Source organism: Giraffa tippelskirchi, chromosome 9 (genome assembly GCF_054371585.1).
Source record: "Giraffa tippelskirchi isolate mGirTip1 chromosome 9, T2T-mGirTip1v1.2.pri, whole genome shotgun sequence".
Classification (NCBI taxonomy): Eukaryota; Metazoa; Chordata; class Mammalia; order Artiodactyla; family Giraffidae; genus Giraffa; species Giraffa tippelskirchi.
In genome coordinates, this window is record NC_137283.1 from 52,436,268 (window position 1) to 52,458,092 (window position 21,825).

A 21,825-nucleotide genomic window follows, 5' to 3' on the forward strand; every position below is an offset into this window, starting at 1 on the left:
CCCGGAGTTGGTGAAGGGCAGGGAAGCCTGGCATGCTGCAGGCCAGGGGGTCGCAAAGAGCCAGACACTATTTAGCGACTGAACTGACGTCCTATTAAGCATCTTTTCTGACCACAATGATATGAAACTAAAAATTAATTAACAAGAAAACTGGAAAATCCACAAATGTGTGAAGAATAAACAACATGCTACTGAACTGCCAATGGGTTAACAAAGATATCAAAAGAGTAGTAACAAAAATACCATCAGACAAATGAAAAGAGAAATACAACACACCAAAATTTATGGAATGCATTAAAAGCAGTTTTAAGAGGGATGTTCACAGCAATAAATAGCTAAAGGAAAAAAAAAATCTCAAAAACCCCCTAACTTTATACGTCAAGGTACCAGGAAAAGAACAGCAAATGAAGACCAAAGTTAGTGGAAGGAAGGAAGTAACAAGAATCAGAGTAGAAATAAATGAAGTACAGATTAAAAAGCTGATAAAAAGATAAATGAAACTAAGAGGTGGCTCTTTGAAACTATAAATAAAATAGACAAACCTTTAGCTATACTCACCAAGAAAAAAAAAAGAGCTCAAATTTCATTTGATAAATGAAAGAGGGGTAACTGACACCATAGAAATACAAAAGCTCACCAGAGTATACTAAGAAAAATAATATGCAAACAAATGGCAACAGAAGTAATGGATACATTCCTAGAAACACAGAACATTTCAAGACTGAATCATGGAGAAATAGAAAATCTAATTAGACCATCACCTATGAACATAGATGATAAAATCCTCAACAAAATAATCAGCAACCCAAGTTCAACAATAAAGGATTACACACAGGATGAGGTGAGATTTATTCCAGGGATTCAAGGCTGGTTTAACAGCCACAAATCAATCCAAGTGTTTACACCATATTAACAAAATGAAGGGGAAAAAAAAATCACTTAATCATCTCAATAGATGCAGAAGCATTAGATAAAATTCAGCACCCATTTATGATAAAACTTCCAACAAAATGGGTATGGAAGGCATGTCCCTCAACATAATAAAGGCCATACAAGCCTATAGCTAACATTATTCTCAATAGTGAAAAGCTCAAAGCTTTTAAGATCAGGAACAAGACAAAGATGCCCATGCTTGCCACTTTTATGCATCAAAGTATTAGAAGTCCCAGTGAGAGCAATCAGACAAGAAAAAGAAAAGGCATCCAAATTGGAAAGAAAACAGCAGAACTGTATTTGGAAATGATATATTATATACAGAAAATCCTTAAGATCCACCAAAAAACTGTTAGCAATAATAATAGAATTTAGTAAAGCTGAAGGATAAAAAATCAAGATACAAAAATCTCTTACATTTCCATACACCAATAATGAACTATCAGAAAAGAAATTATGAAAACAATCCATTCACAAGCACATCAAAAAGAAGAAAATACCTAGGAACCATTTAACCAATGAGGTGAAAGACTGGTACACTGAGAACAATGATGAGTGAAACACAAATGAAAGATATCTGTGCAGATGGATTGGAAGAATACTGATGGAGTGTCAATTCTGCTCAGCAATCTATGGATCCGATGCAATTCCTATCAAAATTCCAATGCCATTTTTCACAGAAACAGAACAATCCTAAAATCTGTATGGAATCACAAAAGACCCCTTAATTCAAAAATGCAGTGATCAAAACAGTGTGCTCAGTCACTTCAGTCATGTCTAACTCCTTGCGATCCCATGGACTGTAGCCCACCAGGCTCCTCTGTCCATGGGATCCTCCAGGCAAGAACGCTGGAGTCAGCTGCCATTTACTTCTCCAAAACAGTTGGTACTGGCATTAAAAACAGACAGACATTATTTATAACACTGTTACTATCTACATTTACTTATGTCCTTGTTATTTTCTATACTTCCTAAGATATAAACTCAAAATAAATAAATAAAACCCAACCTGACACATAAGTCAATGGAGCAGAACTGAGAACCCAGAAATAAATCCATGCCTATGTGGGCAATTAATTTATGACAAAGGAGCCAGGACTATACAATGGGAAAAGGACAGTCTCTCCAATAGACAGTGTTGGGAAAACTTGACGGCTATGTCAGAATGGAACTGAACCACCACCTTACACCATACATAAAAACTACCTCAAAATGTATTAAAGAATGTGCGACATGAAGCCATAAAACTCCTAGAGAAAAACTTAGGTGCTAAGCTCCTTGACGCTGACTTTCTGCACCTGACTCCAAAAGCAAAGGCAACATAAGAAGATGTGAACAAGAGGGACTACATCAAACAAAAAGTACAGCAAGAGAAATCATCGACAAAGTGAAAAGGCAATATACATAATGGGAAAAAATATTTGCAAATCATGTGCCTAATAAGCGGTCAGTATCCAAAATATAAAATAACTCCACAACTCACAGTACAAAGCAAGTAATTCAACTCAAAAATGGCAGAGGGTGTGAATATATGGTTTTCCAAAGAAGATACACAGATGGGTCAACAAGTACATGAAAAGACGCTCAACATCACTAGTCATCAGGGAAATGCAAATCAAAACCACAATGGGAGAGCACCTCACACCTGTCAATAGAGACATTATCAAACAGACAAGTGTTGGTGAGCATGCAGAGAAAAGGGAACCCCTTTGTGCACAGTCAGTGACAATGTAAACTGGTGTAGCCACTATGGAACACAGTATGGAGGATCCTCAAAAAGTTAAAAATAAAACTACCTAGATAGATACAGCAGTTCCACTTCTGGCTATTTATACCAAAAAACAAGGAAATCCTCCATTAATTTGAAATATATCTGCACCCCTCATGCTCACTGTAACATTTATAATAGCCAAGAAATGTAGGCAAGCAAAGAGGCCATCAACAGATGAATGGATAAACAGGTGGGGTATGTACACACACACACACACACATAGAAGGATATTATTCAGCCATAAAACAAGAATGAAATCTTTCCATCTTCAGCAACATGGATGGACCTTGAGGGCATCATGCTAAGTAAAGTAAGTAAGAAAGAGACAAATCCTGTATGATCTCACTTAAATGTGACACTAATAAAAAAACCCCAAGCTCATAGATACAAAGAACAGATTGGTGGTTTCCAGAGGTGGTGATGAGGGATTAGCAAAATGGGTGAAAAGAGGTCGAAAGGTACAAATTTTCACTTGTAACAGCCCGCAGGCTCCAATGTTGGGACATCTGAGGCCAAACAAGCAGCAGGGCAGGAATACAGCCCCACCTATCAGCAGATCAGCAGACAGGTTGCCTCAAGCCTTCCTGAGCCCACAGCCAGCTGTGCCCACCAAGGGGACAAGACCCAGCTCCACCCACCAGTGGGTAGGAACCAGTCCCTCCCACCAAGAGGCCGGCAAAAGTCTGTTAGACCAGCCTCATCCACCAGGGGCAGAGAGCAGAAGCAAGAACTACCCCCCTGCAGCACAGAAACCACAACTACAGAAAGTTAGGCAGAATGAGACAGCAGGATACGTTCCAGACAAACACGATAAATCCCCAGAACAACAACTAAGTGAAGTAGAGACAGGCAATCTACTCCAAGAATTCAGGGTCATCATAGTAAAAATGTTTCAAGATCTTGGAAAAAGAATGGAGGCACAGACTAAGAAGACACAAGAAATGTTAAACTAATAAAAAGCTAGAGAATCTATAAAGAACAAAGAGAGATGAAAAATAGAATAACCAAAGTGAAAAAGACACTAGCAGGACTCAGTAGCAGAATAAGGAATGTGGAAGACTGGATAAGTGAGCTGCAAGATGGAATGGTGGAAATCACTGCATGAAAAAGAATAAAGAAAAAAGAATGAAAAGAAAGGAAGACCTTTGTCATAACATTAAACACACAACATTCACATTATAGGGGTCCCAGAAGGAAAAGAGAAGGGACCTGAGAAAATATTTGAAAAGATAATAGTTGAAAACTTCCCTAATATGGGAAAGGAAATAGTCACTGAAGTGCTGGAAGCAGAATCCCAGGTAGTATAACCCAAGGGGGAAAATACTGAGACACATAGCAATCAAATTGACAATGAGTAAAGACAAAGAGAAAATATCAAAAGCAACAAGGGAAAAGCAACAAATAGCGTACAATGGAATTCCCACAAGGTTAGCAGCTGGTTTCTCAGCAGAAACTCTACAGACCAGAAGGGAGCGGCACAATATATTTAAAGTGATGGAAGGGAAGAACCTGCATCCAAGAACATGCTAACCAGCAAGGCTCTCATTTAGATTCAAAGGAGAAATCAAAAGCTTTACAGACAAGCAAAAGCTGAGAGAATTCAGCACCATCAGACCAGCTTTGCAACAAATATTAAAGGAATTTCTCTAGGCAGGGCGAAAAAAGGTCACAATTGGAAACAAGAAAATTATGAATCACTGGTAAAGGGAAACCACTGGTTCACTGATAAAGGGAAACATACAGTAAAGGTAGGAAATCATCCCCAGAATTACGGTATCAAAATCAACAATTGTGAGGAGAGTACAAATGCAAAATATTGGAAATGCATCTAAAATTAAAAGAACAGCAATTTAAAACAATCTTATTTATACATAGACCACTATATCAAAACCTTATCGTAACCACAAACTGAAAATCTACAATAGATACACAATATAAATAAGAAAAAGGAATGCAAACACAGCACTAAAGTTAGTCATCAAATCACAAGAGAACAAAAGAGGAAGAGGAGAAAAAAAGACCTACAAAAACAAGTCCACAACAATTAGCAAAATGGCAGTAAGAACATACAAATCAACAATTCCCATAAACATAAACAGATTAAATGCTCCAACCAAAAGACAGACTGGCTGAATGGATACAAATTTTCAGTTGTAAAATAAGTATCTGACGGGGATGTGATACACAGCTTGGTGACTAGTTAATACCTCCATTCAAAAAAAAAAAGTAATTAAAGAAAATAGTAAGTTTTTGGTAAAAAAGAGAATGAACACATCTATCATCTCCAAGTTTACAATCTACCTCTGCCCCCCACCCTCAAGCTCAGCAACCACCAACCTGCTGTCACTAGAGTTTGCTTTTCCATACTATGGAATCAGAGTATGTACCTTCTGACTGATTTTTTTCCACTCAGCACAGTTATTTTAAAATTCATTTATCTTGTGTCAATAGTCATTTCTTTTTATTGCTAGGTAACATTTCTACTGCATCACAGTTTGTTGGCCCATTCACCTGCTGATTCACATTTGGATTATTTCCTAGATATTTGGCTATTAAAGCTGCTATTAACTTTTGTATGTAAGTCTTTGTGTGAACTTGAAAGTCAATTTCACCAAGTTAAATCCTTGGCTCACACATTCTTTCCTTGAGTGTTGTAAATGTGTTCTGCATTTTCTCTTGCACTGATCATTGCTGTTGAAAAGTCTGATGGTAATCTGTTTCCCCTGAAAATCACATGGCTCCTTTTGCCTAGATGCCTGAAGGATATGTTTTAAAAGCCAATAATTTCACTACACTTAGGTCTTTTGGCTTGTGATTCTGGGTTGATATTCTTAAGTATAAGGTATTCTCTCTCAATATGTAGTTTCAAAGAGAGTTTTTGAATTTTAACGTAGTTTTTCTTTAATCAATTTTTAGTATTTGTTCTGATTTCTTCTGGACTCCTAATATTCAAATTTGATCTTTGCCTGTCTTCACTTTTTGTCAAAATCTATTTATATCTTCATCTTGGGGGGATTTCCCCTTCTTTTCACACTATTTATCTTAAGGCATTATCTGTTATTTATTTGCTCTTATACTCCTTCTAAATTTAGTCTTTATTTATAATTTTAAATTTCTTTCTTGAGTCCTGTCACTTCATTTTTTCTGAATTTTTCTAATTTTGATTTATGCTATTTTTTTTATGTCTTTTGTCATTTAAAAAAAAGTCTTTTTAGCTTGATTTGAAATAGATGACAACTGATTCAATTTTTGTGGGCATCTCTTTTTTTCACTGTCTGTTAGAGTGCTATTCTACATATTCTTTGTTTCTTAAAGGAAAATTCTGTAGGTGATTTCACTCCAAATACTTTTCTGGTATTTTTATGTGAAATTAGTTTTCCTGATGGTGAGGTTCAGGAAAGCCTTCCTAAGTTCAGAAGTCTGTTTTTGTTTAGTGTTAACAAACGTGACACTTGCTTTGGGGATTTCAAAGCTGTGTTCCTCTCGTTCACTTTGGTCTACATCCTTCATTCTGTCTCTCTCTGGCTCTGCGTCCCTCTGCTCATGACGGGCACTGCCGTGGAAGCAAGCCCAGCAGGTCATAAGGGCCAGATTTCCCAAGCCCCTTTTTTAGTCTTTCTTATGGTGGGTCGCCTGCACTCACCTGGAATGAGACAGTGCAAGCCCACTCCCCCAGTCAGTTCTCCAAAGAAGATATACAAATGGCCGGTAAGCATGTGAAAAGATGCCCAACATCATTAGTCACTGCTACTGCTAAGTCACCTCAGTCGTGTCCGACTCTGTGCGACCCCATAGAGGGCAGCCCACCAGGCTCCGCTGTCCCTGGGATTCTCCAGGCAAGAACACTGGAGTGGGTTGCCATTTTCTTCTCCAATGCATGAAAGTGAAAAGTGAAAGTGAAGTCACTCAGTCGTGTCCGACTCTCAGCTACCCCATGGACTGCAGCCTACCAGGCTCCTCCATCCATGGGATTTTCCAGGCAAGAGTACTGGAGTGGGGTGCCATTGCCCTCTCCGTCATTAGTCATTGGAGAAATGCAAATCAAAACCGTAAGGAGGTACTACTTTACACCCACTGGGACAGCTATCATCAGAAAGAAAAGGAATGTTGGCAAGGATGTGGAGAAACTGACACCCTCAGACACTGCTGGCAGGAATGTAAAATGGTGCAGTTAATTGGGATAACAGTTTAGCTGTACTTCAAAAAATTAAACAGAGCTTCCCTTACTAGGCAGTTCCACACCCAGGTAGTTACCCCCAAAAATTAAAACCACAAACTTATACACAAATGTTTGTAAGAGTGTTATTCATAATGACTGCAAACTGATGAATAAAAATGAAATAAATGCAAAATAAAATATATTCACACAATGGAATATTATTCAGTCATAAAAAAGGAACGAAGCAGTGATATATGCTATGATCTGGGTGAAACCTGGATAAACCTTGAAAACATGCTAAGTGAGAGAAGTCAGTCTTCTGTGGACTGACTGCATAATTCCATTTACAGGCAATGTCCATAGGCAATATGTGGTGCCCATCAGCAATGTCCAATGGGCAAATTCATAGAGTTAGAAGGTAGACTAAGGTTGCTTAGGGCTAGGAGTAGGGTGGAGAGTGACTGCTAATGGGGTTTCTTATTGGGGTGATGAGAATGATCTGGGTATTAGATGCTGAGAGCTGTACAACTTTGTGAGTATACTAAAAACTACAGAACTCGGTATTTTTTAAAAGGGTGAATTTTATGAGTTTAAAATGTTACAGATAAAAGTACAAAATCCCTGTTTTCAAACAGTGGCTGTGGGCCAAGTGGCTAGCTACGCTTTTCAGTGAACACCTCCTGCTCTTTGTGGGTACTCCACAGGGTCACTGGAAGGCATTGCTCACCGCTTAGTTCCTCCTCTGGCTTGCATGCCAATACCACACAGTCTTGGTGTTGTAGATGGTCCATCCCTCTTCACTTGTATTTTGGAGTTCATGGAAATACCTTTTTATCCAGTTCTGTTGTCAACTGCTGCTCAGAAAGTTTTGGTTTTGCTACCTTAGTTGCTCTGTTGGTTTCTATGCAGAGATGTAGAAGAGACTCAAGTGCTATGATGTCATTCCCTGCCATCTTTCCAGAAGCCTTTAGGCCTATTCAATCTTATAAGTTAGTCAGCAGATGGGGGGTCACAGGGTCCCAAGTAACAAGAGCCACAGACAGGCTCTTGGGGCCTTGAAGGCTGGGCAGGCTGTGGATTCCCAGGATCTGAGAACTGCGAAAGTATAGGTTAGACTTGGGGCTGCTGACTTCCCGTCTGGGTAGCTTTCAGAAGTGCTGGGGCCATCCAGGCTGGACAGCTGTGTAGACAAGACGTACACGGATTCCAGTGTTCTAACCCCAGCACAGTACCTCCTCTAAGTCAGTTATCTGAGCCTCACTTATCTATTCATAAAATGAGAACAGGACTGGTGACCTCATGCATCTGTACATTTGTTAGTTTTTCCTTTGATTCACAAACATCTGTGAGGATTACATGACGTACACTAGAGGCTTAAGAAATATGAGTCCCTCCCACCATTGTTCACAGTGCTTTCTTGACTGTTTCAACCTTACACAGGAAGCAGAGAACTAACTTCCTATGATGCTTTTTGTAACACCACTCAGTTCCAGGAGTCCCAAAGGTCACTGCAGGCCATGTCAACTTGCAGTGTGCACAGCAAGGGTGGCAGGTAGGCAGGCTACTCCTGCCAGTGCCCTGGCCCTCCCTGACTTGAAGGAACCAGTGCCAGCGCTGCCCTGGGCTGAATGAGGCAGGTGCAGCCTGGCCTCCCTGGATGTAACCTCTGTCTGGCTTCGGCGCAAAGAGGCTCAGACCTGCTCTCTCAACTGTGTCTGCTCAGCACCCCTCCCACGGCCCACTGCACAGCAGAGACACCGCTCCTGCCAATCTCTAAGGAGTGAAGGCGGACACGTGGTGAGGCCGCAGAGCAGCCCCTACCCGCAGGCAGGGTGTGGACTTACAGTGTGAGCATTGTTGATCTTCTTTACTTCCCACTGGCCCAGCCCGGTGTAGGTCAGCAAGGAGATGGCCCCATCGGAGCTGCCACAGGCCAGGATGAGGCCGTAGTCATGGGGAGCCCAGCATACGGAGTTTACTGCAGGAAGGAAGCAGGCACAGTGAGCAGACTTTCATTTCTGAGACTTACTGTTTAACTAAATTTCTTAAAAAAACAAAACAAAAACAAAAACGTAGGGATAACCATAGGGAAAGTTGTAATTTTGTCAACTGAGATTTAAAAAACCCATCATCTACTAATATCATCATCATAAACTAAAGCCTATCTTATAATCTCAGAACAAAGACCAGTACTTAAAATGAATACACCTTAAAGGAAATAACAAACCAAACTATGTTGTCTTTGCTTTTCTTGTTTTGCTTTGCATTGGCTTTAGGTCTTAGGACCTTACCTCTGCTGTGGACAGACTAACAGAAAGGCAGTCGAAGCCCAAGGGACAAACGGGGAGCCTCAGCCAGGACCCATCCCCCCACCCGGGCCCCCTGCCCTCACCCTCGCCCCACACACCTTAGCCGGGACAGATCCCCGCCCCCGGGCCCCCTGCCCTCGCCCTCTCCCCGCACGCCTCAGCCAGGACAGATCCCCGCCCCCGGGCCCCCTGCCCTCGCCCTCGCCCGCACTGTACCTGAGGAGTCGTGTCCGGTGTGCTCGTGTGTCTTCTCCCAGGTGCCATTCTCCTCTTTCCAAATAATGACCTTCCGGTCGTAGGAGCAGGATGCCAGTATATTGCCATACATAGGGTGGGCCCAGGCCACCTGCCACACGGGACCCTCATGGCTGCAGGCGAGAGGGTCAGAGGCTGTTCAAATGGGCAAAAGGAACGCAGGGCACTCTGCCAGCCACTACTTTGGACAGAACTGAATGGCTTCTCAGGAGAGAACTGCCAAAGAATTTCAAAAGGGATAAAGTTGAATAACGTCATTCCAGAAGGGACTTTCACTGGACAGGGAGGACCCTGAGGCTGAAAGCAAGTCAGCCCCTCTTTCCAGAGCCAGCAGAGCCCTCGAGGAGGCTGTGCTCTTGAGCGGGCAGTAAGTGTTTTATCCCAGTATTTTCCACTACTCTTAACTTTTTCACAAGGCAGGTCTCTCTCTTCTCTTCCCATCTCTGTGCCCTGTGCCAGGCTCTGTACTAGGTCCATCCCTCAGAAGAGGGGGCACCCAGCACACAAGAGGGGGATGGCACAGAGCAGATGGGATGGGCTCTTTCACACCCATTCTCCACTCACTAGCTGCCTGACTTCAGGTTAGCGCTGTACCCTCTCTTTGGCTTTGTCTCTTAACAGAGATGTCAGCGTGACTTATTTCACATGGTGGTCATAAGGGAAATGTCTGTGATAACTCAATTAAGAGCCTGGAACAGTGCTTGGTCTAAGAAAAGGAAAACACACAAGTTTGACGCCTGTGAGCTCTGAGAGCTGCTCCCTGCTTACCATTCGCCCAGGGCTGTGGACACTCAAGAGTCCAGCCCCGGTCTCCACAAAGGAGCTGCTAATGAAACTCGCAGAGACTCAATCGTCCTACAACGAGCACAGTTTTAACTGACGGAGCAAAGAATGGGGGCATGAACTTTTTACCCTCCAACCTTTTACGTACTTTGAGCAGAAAGGGCCGAGTGACAGTAGACGGTGTGTCCCAGCCAGTGCTGGCAGCCAGGCCTTGCCCTGTGAGCTCTCTGCTCAGCCAGGGGCTACTGCGCGGGGAAGGTGGCCCTGGGCTCCTCAGTCACTCGACTCCTGACACCCAGGAAGAGGGGACTTTTTGGCCTGTCTTCCTAAATGGCTACTGACTTAGCCATGTTTTCTTTAATCCCTTCACAAACATGTAGTGAGTACCCACTTGTCAGGGATTCTTAACCTCTCCTGTGTAGTCTGGTGAAGGCTATGGTCTCTTCTCAAGATAATGAATAAAACAGTGAGGATTATAAACGAAACCCAGTTATACTGAAATAGTCATCAAAAGGTTAAAGAACAATTTATGTTATCAGTGATATATGTGCTTCTTTGTTAATATATTAGGTAACAAACTCCAGTGGCAAGTCTAATAACCATTCTAATTTCACAGCAGTGATGAGCATTAAGCGCTGTTTCGAGAAAGCTACAACTGCAATGTGATATAGAAAACATCTGTGACTTCTACTAGTAAACAAAGTGACAGGTGTCGGGGACTCTTCTGGTGGTCTCGTGGCTAAGACTCCCAGCTCCCACTGCAGGGGGCATGGGTTCAATCCCTGGTCAGGGAACTAGATCCCACATGCCCCAACTAAAGATCTGCATGTCTAAACAAACTAGAAGATCTCAAGTGGCGCAACTAAGATCCAGTGAAAACAAATAAATATTAAAAAAAAAAAAAAAAGTGACAGGTACCACGAAAACTACTGTGGTCCTTGGCCTATAGCCATAATTGAAGGAAATGATACATATCAGAATCACTGAAAATAAAGACGTGATTTTTTTCCCTTTCTGAGTTCACCATCCCCTGAATTCTACCCACAGAACCCATAGAGATTCATGGAACCCTGTTTAAGAACCCTATCCACCTGAAGTAGTGAGCTGAGAGGGAAAACACCAGAGCATGGCCACAAAAAAGAAAACCAGGATCTCAAGAATCTCCACAGGGAGAAAGATAAACCAAATGTTTGTAAATATTCACTGAATACCTGCCAGTGGCAAACAGGCTGAACCGTGGGATCCACATAATTACTATTATGTTCTGAGTCACCTTAGATCATGTGCGCTGAACGTATTCAAAAAGGAAAAGAAAAGGTAGTTTCCCACTTTTGAACACAGCAGTAGCCCCCGAAGACCTGTGAGCAGGCACTGCCCGGGTGGAGGCTGCCTTGGCCCGTGTCGGGGGTGAGCGGGTGAAGACGGAGGGGTAACCTGACTCTCACCCCAGGGCTGTCTGTAGGCAACTGGGCGGCGGAGGTGGGATTGGCTCCTGGCTCCATTAGCCCGAGACGCCTGCTGAGGCAGTCGGCTGTCCGGGACCAGGTATCCTCTCCGCTAACCACACTGGGGGCTGCGCTGATCTGGGCTCTCAGCCCTCCCTGCCACATCCGAGAAACCCAAACACTCTCTGAGGCCTTGTCCAGGGTCAGGGGCGCTTACCCTCTGAGGTCGGCGATGAGTATCTGCCCCCCGTTGCGCACGTCGAAGATCTTGACGGACCTGTCTGACGAGCAGGTTGCCAGGCGGGTGCCGTAGTAGTCCATCTGGGCGTCGTGCTGCAGAGGGAGGACAGGACCTGAGATTAACGGAACCTCAGAGAATCATCACTATCCGGCAGGAAGCTAGCTTGGTAACATTCTCACTTCTCTCACAGGCAACTTCCTTCTGAAAGGGACAAGAGAAACCACCCCTCAGCTGCTTTCAGACCCTTCCCAGCATGGGCAAAGTCCTTCCAATCCTGTTCTGCAGGGGGGGTTTGGGAGGAAAGGAGCTCGTGCAGCTTCTCTCTCCTTCCTCCCGCCCCACTGTGTTGAGGCTCCATATGCTACCAGGGAGGTTCAGCTGAGTGCCAGAACCCGGGGCTAATGCTGACTTAGAGAAGCAGGCCTCTGACTGCGGCGGGCCCCAGTCAGGTCCTCCACAACGCACGTCTGGCCAGGACACAGGATTCCATTCAGACATTTAGGCTCCTTCCTCCACCCATGGCCCTGGATCCTCCGTGGATCTTTGTTCCTGGGTTTCTACCTGACCTTTTCCCTGGCAGTGTGCCCAGGACCCCGAACTCTCCACCCAGCACTTCAACGTTGTTGGTCCCACCACTGATGAACCGACTTCATCAAGGCTGCTCTCCAGGGCTAGGCCCTGCCCACAGCTCCTTGTCCATTTGGGCAATGGCTCCTCTGAGTCCATCTGCCTGCTGCCTCACTGAACTTACTGGGTCTCCCGTTTGCTGGCCCTGCTATTCCAACAGATGACATGTCTTCATTATTGTACCTTTGGGGTTTCAGAAACTATCAACGGTCACACTGTGGTCATCAGGAGCAATTATATCCTTTCAAAGGGAAGCAATCATTCTGTCTGCTTAGACATTTTTTCCTCATCTCCTTACCCAAGGAAGACATCCTGATTCATCTTGGGAAGTCAACCTCTCCACCACTCCAGGTCTTGGCTTCTTGGAAGGCAGGCAAGGGAGAGGCTAAGATAGATCTTTTCTGTAAGTGTACTTTTGAAGCACTGTTCCTGAAGAGTGCTGTCACACACTTTGAAAGAAGCAGGGCACAGAACCGAGACTTCAATCCTATCTCAAGTTATCTGCTGTGCAACCTTGGGAAAATGTCCTGATGCCCTGGAACCTTAGTTTCCTTGTCTTTAAATGGAGCTAATAATGGCCTCAACTTCACAAAGGTTAAATGAGACACTGAAGCAGCAGTATTCAGCAGGGGGGTGATGTGCCATGAGCACGCAGACGTTCCCCATTACTACCCTGTCTCATCTGTTACCCAAGGTGAACCCGCCCAGGGAGGTGGCACTTCCATGGCATTTCCCATCTCAGCTATGAGGAAATCAAGGATGGCTCAGAAAAGTTAACAACAGACTGAAGAGGGACCTCAGACTGGATCGTCTTAAAGTTAACAGACTGACTAGGGACCTCAGATATGATGGTCTTACCCAGGTGCCACGCTGTCTCCAAGGACGGCCACGTCCAGGCAACCACTCAGAAACCCAAAAGCAACAGCTGGAGGGAGGCTGTGAAGGCAGGACGCCTGGGATGAAATGCTGTAGGCTGACTGACCTGGGTCTTGTTCAAGGCTTCCTGGACTCCTTGCCCTGCATGAAGCAGTCTGTATCTTTGCTAGAGACTTTAACCTCTGGACCTTCTCACACAGTCCTGTCCTCTTACACTAAGCCAGGTGTTCACCTCTCAGGACACACCTTGAGTTAATGACTTCTGGTTCAAAGAGCCCACCGTCTGTGGTGGTCCTACCTGGCACTGCCTTTGTATTGAATCATCTTCCTATTTCTTTCCTTCTTTTTTTTTTTTGTCACATCACGCAGCAGGCAGAACTTTCCCAACTAGGAGTCAAACCTGTGCTCCCTGCATTGGAAGTAGTCTTATGCTTCCAATAAGCATAAGTCTGACCACAAGAGAAGTCCTTATTTTTTCTTCTTTAATCCCCTTTCCATAGGGGCCAAGAAGTGACAGCAGGAAGACAGGTGGGAAGACTATTTCAAACCTCTGCACCCACTTCCATCCCATCCCAGAGCCAGTTACTTTTTTGGCCAGGAGACTAAGTACCCTGAGCTGCAAACTGTTCCTGGGTTTCTTCTGACATAGAGTAACCAGACTGTCACAGCCCTGTCAATTCAGAAGGCCTGCATGGAGACTGACCATACCATACCCCTGAGGTTACAGCCTGACTGGCAAAGGCTGCAAGGCCACACTGGATTCATAAATCATCAACAGAGATGCCCATGTCCTCAGCATATGAAGAAGGGCTAAAGGAATACTTACAATCATGTCCTCATGGGAAGTGTCCACAGTGTTAATTACTGACACCTAAAACCAAAGATATGGTTGGTAAATCAACTGACGGTAGTTAGAATGCAATCATCTCATTAAATCCACTGATTACTTTTAAAGTTCTTGACAGCATCTGTTCATTCATTCCTTCAGTAAACATTCACGCTAAGTGCCTTTGTTGCGCCAAGCACTGTGCAAGGGACTGAAGACATAGACATAGAAAAGAGGTACCTCCTGCCCCTGAGAAGCCTATATGGAAGTAACCCCAACAAGGCAGAATGCATACTTTAATGACGTTAGCATGTGCTTACAAACTGAGGGGCTGGTGGTGGTGTACATAAACTCGGGCTCAGACGAGGAGGAATTTGGCAGGTGGCTTCCCTGGTGGCTCAGATGGTAAAGAATCTGCCTGCAATGTGGGAGACCCGGGTTCGATCCCTGGACCAGGGAAGATACCCCGGAGAAGAGCATGGCAACCCACTCCAGTATTCCAGCCTGGAGAATTCCACAGAGGCACTTGCGGCCTATAGTCGACAGGGTTGCAAAGAGTTGGACACGACCTGAGTGACTAACACACAGGAAAAAAAAGTACAGTCCAAGCAGAGGAAATAACATGAGCAAAGATCAGGGATGGTGGCACAGGAGGTCCTGGCTACGTCTGAGGGTGAAGAGGGACCCCGAGGGAGCTACAGCTGGACTATGGAGCATCCTTCCTCGAGGACAGGTCCTCAGATGTTCCAGGCAGTGTTTTGCAAAACAGGATTTCCACCTAAAGACTTTGATTAGTTGATTCAATTGATTCTCTTGAGGCTGCTCCCTGGTCCACCACCTGTGACAGAGTCCAGTTCGCAGGGCTGGAGTAGTTACCAAGGTCATCACCTTCATATGTCTTCATTCTCTGACGTTCAGCTCAAATTATGACCACATCCTGCCCCCCAACACCAGGTCTTGAAGACTCCCAGATTTCCCGACTGGCCAAACTCCTCTGAATGTCAACACTGAATGTCTACAACACTTTAGACGCTTCCTTTTCCCAACTAGAAAGCGAGCTCCCCAGAGCCAGGGTTAGTGTCATTGACAGTTCTGAATCCTCTCAAATCACCCAGCACAGTGTTTTGCAACCAGAAGGAACTCAGTGACTATCTGCTGAATGAATAAGTCAATGAACAAAAATGGACAATTTGACTTTGTTCCACCAGTCTCTCAAAACTCTTGGGACAGAAGAGAGACTTGAAAAGGAGGTTTCAGACTGGAAATGATACTTCTTCCCATCTCCCCCATTTCATCTTTTCCCAGCACGAGTCCTGCAGGTTTAAAACCTGACCCGACTTTTCAGAAGGGAGGACACTCGAAGAGGATGGTTGCAAAGCAGCGCAAAAGGGGCACATCAAGTAAACACAAATTCTCTCATCAAAGTCTAGATGCCCTACAAAGCAGGCCCCCGAGATCCGCAAAGGCAAGAAAGGAAGATAAAGAGAAGCATCTCCTACCTGAGCCAAGCTGCTCGGGTTATCAAGTGCTTTCACGTGTGCACTAGGAAAGCCAAAGGGTAGAGTTCACAGCTAGATGACTAAGGAGATGAAGCCCAGAGGAGAGAAAACACCTGCTCCAGGGCTAGTCAAACGTGGCGCTGGGAGAAGAGCCCCCACCTGCTGTTAATAATTCCCAGCCCTCAAAGCTTTCCACCCTACTAGGCTGCCTATCCAGCTGTTACATCCAATTGCCTAAGTTAATGGCCCAATGCTAAGTAGACGCAGAAGAAAACTTACTGGTAGTTTCACAGTAGTTCATCAGAGGACCTTGCAGATTACCGTCATTTATTTTGAACCACTCTCACTCACCAACCAGGACTGATGAATAAGTGCGTGGTTTTGGGGGGTTTTTTAAGCTACTTTAAAAAAAAAAAGTTCATTCTCCAGAGCACCTCAAGTTGTCTGGTCTTCACTGGGTAGTAAAAGACAGCCCTCAAAACAATTCACCTCTTCAGAACTACTGAGTTAAAAACTCACTTTTAAAAAAGCTGAATGTCACGGGCATAAGCGACCCCAACTCTACTCAGTACCTTAAGAGGCCAAGAAAAAACCCCAAGAAACTTAAAACCCAGTCTCCTGCAGAGCAAGGACCAAACCCAGCGTCCTGACTTGTGGGCTCACCCAGCTTTCCTCAAAAACCTCGGCGCAGCCATTTCCCCAAGAACACTGGCTTAACTGAATCGACTTCACGGGGCTGTGGGCAGGCTGAGATTAAGAACAATGCTTGAAACCTGCTAAGGGCTCAGAATACAGCAGCTCCTACGGTGTTTAGGATTTTGTTTTCAATTGTTGCTGGAAGAGAAGGAAAGGAAGGAGCAGGAGACGCGGCGGCAGCGCTGTCCGCGGAGTTCTAAGAGGTTCCGCGGCCTCCCTCTGGCCACCCCGCCAAAGCCACCCTCCCTCAAACCCGAAGCGGTGCGGGAGAACTGTACGGCCCCAGAATGGGACTTGAACTTCAGCGCGGCGAGGATCCGAGAGGGCCGCGACCCCGACCCCAACACTCACCATGGTTGTAGCGGCAGCAGCGGCTTCAGGACTCAGACGTGGCAGGACCCGGCGTCGCCTCGGAACAGCTCACTTCCGGCGTCGGGCTGGAAGCCCGTCGGGTCTGGACGCCGGAGCCTCCGGGCAGCAGCGAGCTCCGCTCGCACAAACGTTCCGCCCTCTCCTGAGCGCCACGGCCCCTCCCCTTCTCCGTGCGTAGAGCGCGAGACCAAAGCGGGGGTGGGACTCTCGTTTCCATGGCGACCCATACCCGGGACTTGTAATCTGAAGCTTTAGGGGGTCTTCCCTCGCGACCCAGCCCCTGCCTTTTCCTGAGATTCACACAGGAAAAAAGGGACTCCTACAGAACGTCCCTGCGGTTCTGGGTGTGACGGGCCTTACGATGAACATTTTAGAATGATTAATTTGGGGGGTAGTGGCCAGACTGGTTCTTGTTCTTCCTTGTTCGTGTCTCCTCAGGACCCAAGCTGGGACCAGGGGCACAGAAACCCAGCAAATAAGCCCCTTGGCCAGAAGCTGAGCCTGTCTCCCTTCCTGCCCTCTCCAAGCCGGAGGATCCATGCCTCCGCAACTGCCTTTTCCATCACGGCTCTGGGATCCTGTGAATCTGGCCCACCGGCTAGATGCCCCAGGCAAGGAGGGATCTCAGCCCGACTCCTGCAGCTAGAGCCCAGGATCCAATCGCCAGTTCCCCAGCCCCTAGGTCCCTGGCTTCTCACCTGCTCAGCGAGAATGCTGTAGGTGGACAGAGCCCCTGGGGGGAGGGGGGGTGCTCCCGGGGGTTCCCCTCAGCCACACATGGTCTGGCAGCCCTGGGCTTCTCATGGCTTTTTAGGAATTCAGTGACCCAGGATGGAACCGATACTCCCCTTGGGTGAGTCAGAATCCCTGTTTCCTCTCTTGAAACTGAAGGGAAGTGTCCTAGCAGAAGATAGTCCCTGCGGAGGGATGATGTTAAGATTCAGAGGGTGTGACAGACCCAAGCCATCAAGGAGCTTGGAGAGTGGAGTCTTACAGAACTCAGGGCTGGACCTCCAGATTGCAACTCACCCTCCACTCCCACCCCAGCTTTCAAGATCTGCAATTTCCCTCTAATGGAGAAATATTCCAGGGGTTTGAGGGGTGTTTATGATGGAAAAAAATGTTGCAGAGAACAAAGGGGGAGGGGCTCTTGGGTCTCCTGTTCTTCTAGGGACAGGCCCTGATCTCAGATCTGTAGATGTACTACTGATTCTCTGAGTGATAAAATCATATCGCTTCTTTCTGAGCCCGACTTTTCTTAAGTATAAGATGAGGACAAGGACACACTAGATATAACATAAACACAATGCATGGGGCATAAGGAATTCCCTGGTGTCGTTGTTTAAGGAATTCCCTGGTTTGGCATTGAAGTTGGAGAGATTGAGGATTTGGGAGAAACAATGCAACTGTATCCTATTCCTTAAGGTATCTGCTGGTGGAACTGAAAAGTTTTGAGTACCGACCCTGGCATCAAGACTGCTAGGTATCAATACTGTATCTCCTGCTTACTAGGTGGGCACACCCTTCACCTTTCTGAGCTGCTGTCTCTTCTGTTAGGTGGAAATTGTAATAAAACCTTCTCTAGAAGGTTGATGTAGGGAGTAAATGGACCTTTGGATGTGAAACTGGGTTTGGGTTTGGAAGCTGACTGGGCCTGTGGTGCTTGTTCTGGAAGTCAGTCTTCCCTGAGAAGAGCTGGGATTGTGTGTGCGTATGTGTGTACGTGCGACCCTCAGCCTTTGAACCAACCCTGGGACTGTCTCTTAATCTGGGCACGTTCCCCTTCTTTGCTAATATTCACCAGAGGTGTGCAAAGCTCAGACTGTTAGTGTGCCAGGCTCCCTTCTGCATCCCCCTGTTCCCAGGAGGGGATGACACCTACATCCTTTGTCCATATCTCCCATCACCTCCCTCTGGTTAATCCCAGCCCCCAAATCAGGCCACAGTTAGCTTTCCCTACTTGGTGCCCTGACCCCCTAGATCCTGAATCTTCACCTGTTTGTCCTCCCGAGGTCTCTTCCCTCAAAAGTCTGGCCATCTGGGATTGCCAGCTATTCCTCATGGAGGGTTAATGACTCACGGAACACTGAACTAGCCTCCCTCAAATGGTACAGGAAGGCGGGACTCAGTGGAAGGAGAGAGACCACCCCTGCCCTGCACAACCTCAGCAAACTGCCTTTCCTTTCCAGGCATTTGGTTTCCCTCTGAGTTCAAGTCCACGGAGGGCGGGGACCCAGCCATCCCGCGGAAAAAGGCCTTGTGATGTGTACCGTGTCTACATTTCCACGTGTGCATTTATTGTTATTGCTCAGTATAGTGTTGAAAAGGCAGACAAATCCCATTAGTTACAAAGAGCACAAGCCAGAGATACAGAGAAATCAAGAGTGTACAATAAGAGCACAGTCACTTCCCAGCCCCGATTGTCCCAGAGCCCCCCAGAGCCCGGGCAGCTCAGGAAGCTGGAGGCGGCACCATTTCCTTGCTTACTCTGGTATAAAATATGTGCACACAAGAGTTAGCAAAATGTGGCAACCGACCCTCCCGAGAGGAAAGGTCGGGAGGGAGAGCACCACAGGCATTACAAGACTTGGGGGAGCCGAGAAGGGCGGTCCCAAAGCAGCCTTAAATATCTCGTTTTCGTTGGAGGGGGTGATGGCTGATGCCCAGGGCTTGGGATTCCCCCTCCCCCTACTTGGGCGGACAGGATCTTTATGTCAAAATCAGGAGAGCTCGCTTTGGAACTTGAGAAAGACCTGGGAATTTTCTGCTATTATTTGATTTTGGCCTTGGCTCTGGAGGACCCAAAAACCTTCAGAGAAATGCAGCCCGTGCCCTACCCCCTCCCCACACCTTTTAATGGTGGGATCCTGGGGCCCATTGGAGAGAGTTTTGGGTTGGGAGGCATGTCACAGTGCATTTGTTTGACAGCCTCCTGCAAGTAGAGCAAGAACCACTAGGGGGAGTCAGGGTGGTGAGAAGGTCCAGGCAAGAAACGGCTACATCCCGGAGGACCTATCACGGACCTGCTGAAAACTGTCAATAAAGAACAAGGGGTGACCCCCTCCCCACAAAAACAGCTCAGGAAAAGGAGCTAGGAATAAACATTTCTCCATGAGGAGAATTGGCAAGTGGGACACACATTCTGGTAGCTCTGAGTGTGGGAGAAAACCTTCTTTCTCGCCTGGACCGGGGCGGATGGAGGGTCCACCCCATCACAGCCAAGGTGGGTGATTTGGGGGCCCACACTGATATTGGGTGGGGGCTCAGTGGCCTCTCCTGGCAACACCCTGGCTCAGGGGACAGGTGAGATGATGAGAGGAGTATCAGGCTTCCCTCAAGATCTAGGATGCCCTTCTTATTTCTCCTTATAGGGCTCTCTACTTAGTGAGCTGGAGTGGACAGTGCTTACAATGTTGGCATGAAGTTTTTGCACCTATGATGAAAGGGCCCAATATTTTGGGTGAGAGGAGGGCAGGAGGGTGGAAGACTTGGCAACATTTTAAGTTTACTTGGAAGAATAGATGTGAGAGAATAACCAGGAAATTTTGTTTAAAAAAAAAATGCATGAAGGGTATTTGTCCCACCACATAATAAAAACATCATATAAAGTGACAATAATTAAAACTAGGTGGCTGGTCAGATAAGACATCCTGATAAGGGAACAGAGGGGAAATTCCAGAAATAGATGCAAGTCTCTCTAAGCTGTCAGGGTGTTATAAAGGGGGAATTTCAACATGGTGGAGGAAGGGTGGCTGTTCAATCACTGGGTTGCCTGGGCTGAGATAGGTCCAGGATCCTCACCCCAGTGTAGTCACCACCCTTGGTCTGTGCTCAGAAGCAGGGACCCCTCTTTCTTGTCCGCTCTCTGCTCTGGTTGGGACATGGGCAGAAGGGGCCATGGCAGGGGGGAGGGCGGGGGGGGGAGCTGGTGGGAGCAACCCAGGCTGCTGCTGAGTTAGGAAGGAAAGTCTTCAGTCTCCTCCCTGTCTACCTCCAAAGGTGGGTGGCTCACTGAATGGGCCCCTGCTTGGCCCTCATCTGTGGAGGGGGAGACAGATCGGTGAGCTTAGACCTCAGATCTGAGTCTGCTACCTCCTCCTGGAACCCATGTCCAGAGGGCAGACAGGACTCTTAAGAGGATGGTGCAGTCCCTGACCAGTAAAAAAAAAGTATATATTACAGAGTATATAGTCACTGTGTTCTGTTTGATGTTGTTTTTTGCCATTTTTTTTTTCTTTTAAGACCACAGTCATTTCAGAACCACAACTGCAGAAGTAAGAAGAGTCAGCAATTGAAAGCATCACCATTGCATAGTATTAAATGAACAGAGATGGTGAGTTCTTTATTTACAATTATTGTCTAGATTAAAAAAATTCATAAAAACAGATGAATGGTCATAAATTATTTACCCCCTAATGGGGTGAACTGCCAAACATACCCCATGCTGCTAGATATAGGATGCCAAGTGCAAGCTTAATGTACTACAGTGAGTTCTGACAAACCAGTCATTTCCTCTGTGTGTGTGTGTGTGTGCAAGTGTGAGGGCGAGGGTATGAGTGTGTATGTGTGTGTGGGCATCCATCATTCCTGACAAGAAAAGACCAGCACTGACGTGGGGGCATTCTAGCTTCCGTGGCTCCCTATTCTCCCTGGAGCTGAGCCCCACTCTGGGAGACTCCTCCTGCTTCCCTTGCGTCCTGGCTGCAAATGAGCAGGAGGCCTCATGTGCAAGCTGGGCTTTCCTGGTGTCATGGAATGAGGTCATGGACACACGGTCGGAACACAGAGAGAGATGGAGAACCTCGAAAAAGGAAACTACAAAAAACAACAAAAACGAAAAACACACCACGTTCCAAAGCTGCCCCAGGTTCTACAGGAGCAGATCTTTCTCGAAGGAGAGCAGTGGGCGGTGTGGGCGGTGTTGGTCTTGGAATCCAATAAACACGTCTGAGGGCTGGTCACCCCTTTGGGGGATGCAGTTCCCTCTGCTGGCTACATTCAGAGATGCTTCTTCTCGACATTCAGGAGATGCT

General features: G+C 46.2%; 1 protein-coding gene across 2 annotated transcripts in view; it reads right to left on the bottom strand.

The window, feature by feature from the left end:
- The window catches only part of SEC13 (SEC13 homolog, nuclear pore and COPII component), a 47,334-nt gene extending 30,502 nt beyond the window's left edge, over positions 1–16,832 (bottom strand). Inside the window, exons 1-5 of one of the 2 annotated variants that reach the window (XM_081526076.1) lie at positions 16,772–16,832; positions 14,226–14,270; positions 11,873–11,988; positions 9,389–9,540; positions 8,708–8,841 (exon numbers count right to left, since the gene is read on the bottom strand). In XM_081526076.1, the coding sequence (XP_081382202.1) occupies positions 8,708–8,841; positions 9,389–9,540; positions 11,873–11,988; positions 14,226–14,270; positions 16,772–16,774 (450 nt within the window). In that variant the 5' untranslated portion in view covers positions 16,775–16,832. Of the gene's footprint in view, positions 1–8,707; positions 8,842–9,388; positions 9,541–11,872; positions 12,098–14,225; positions 14,271–16,771 lie in introns of both variants that reach the window. The other variant, XM_081526077.1, reaches the window with a different exon arrangement.
- Positions 16,833–21,825: the final 4,993 nt, after the last annotated feature.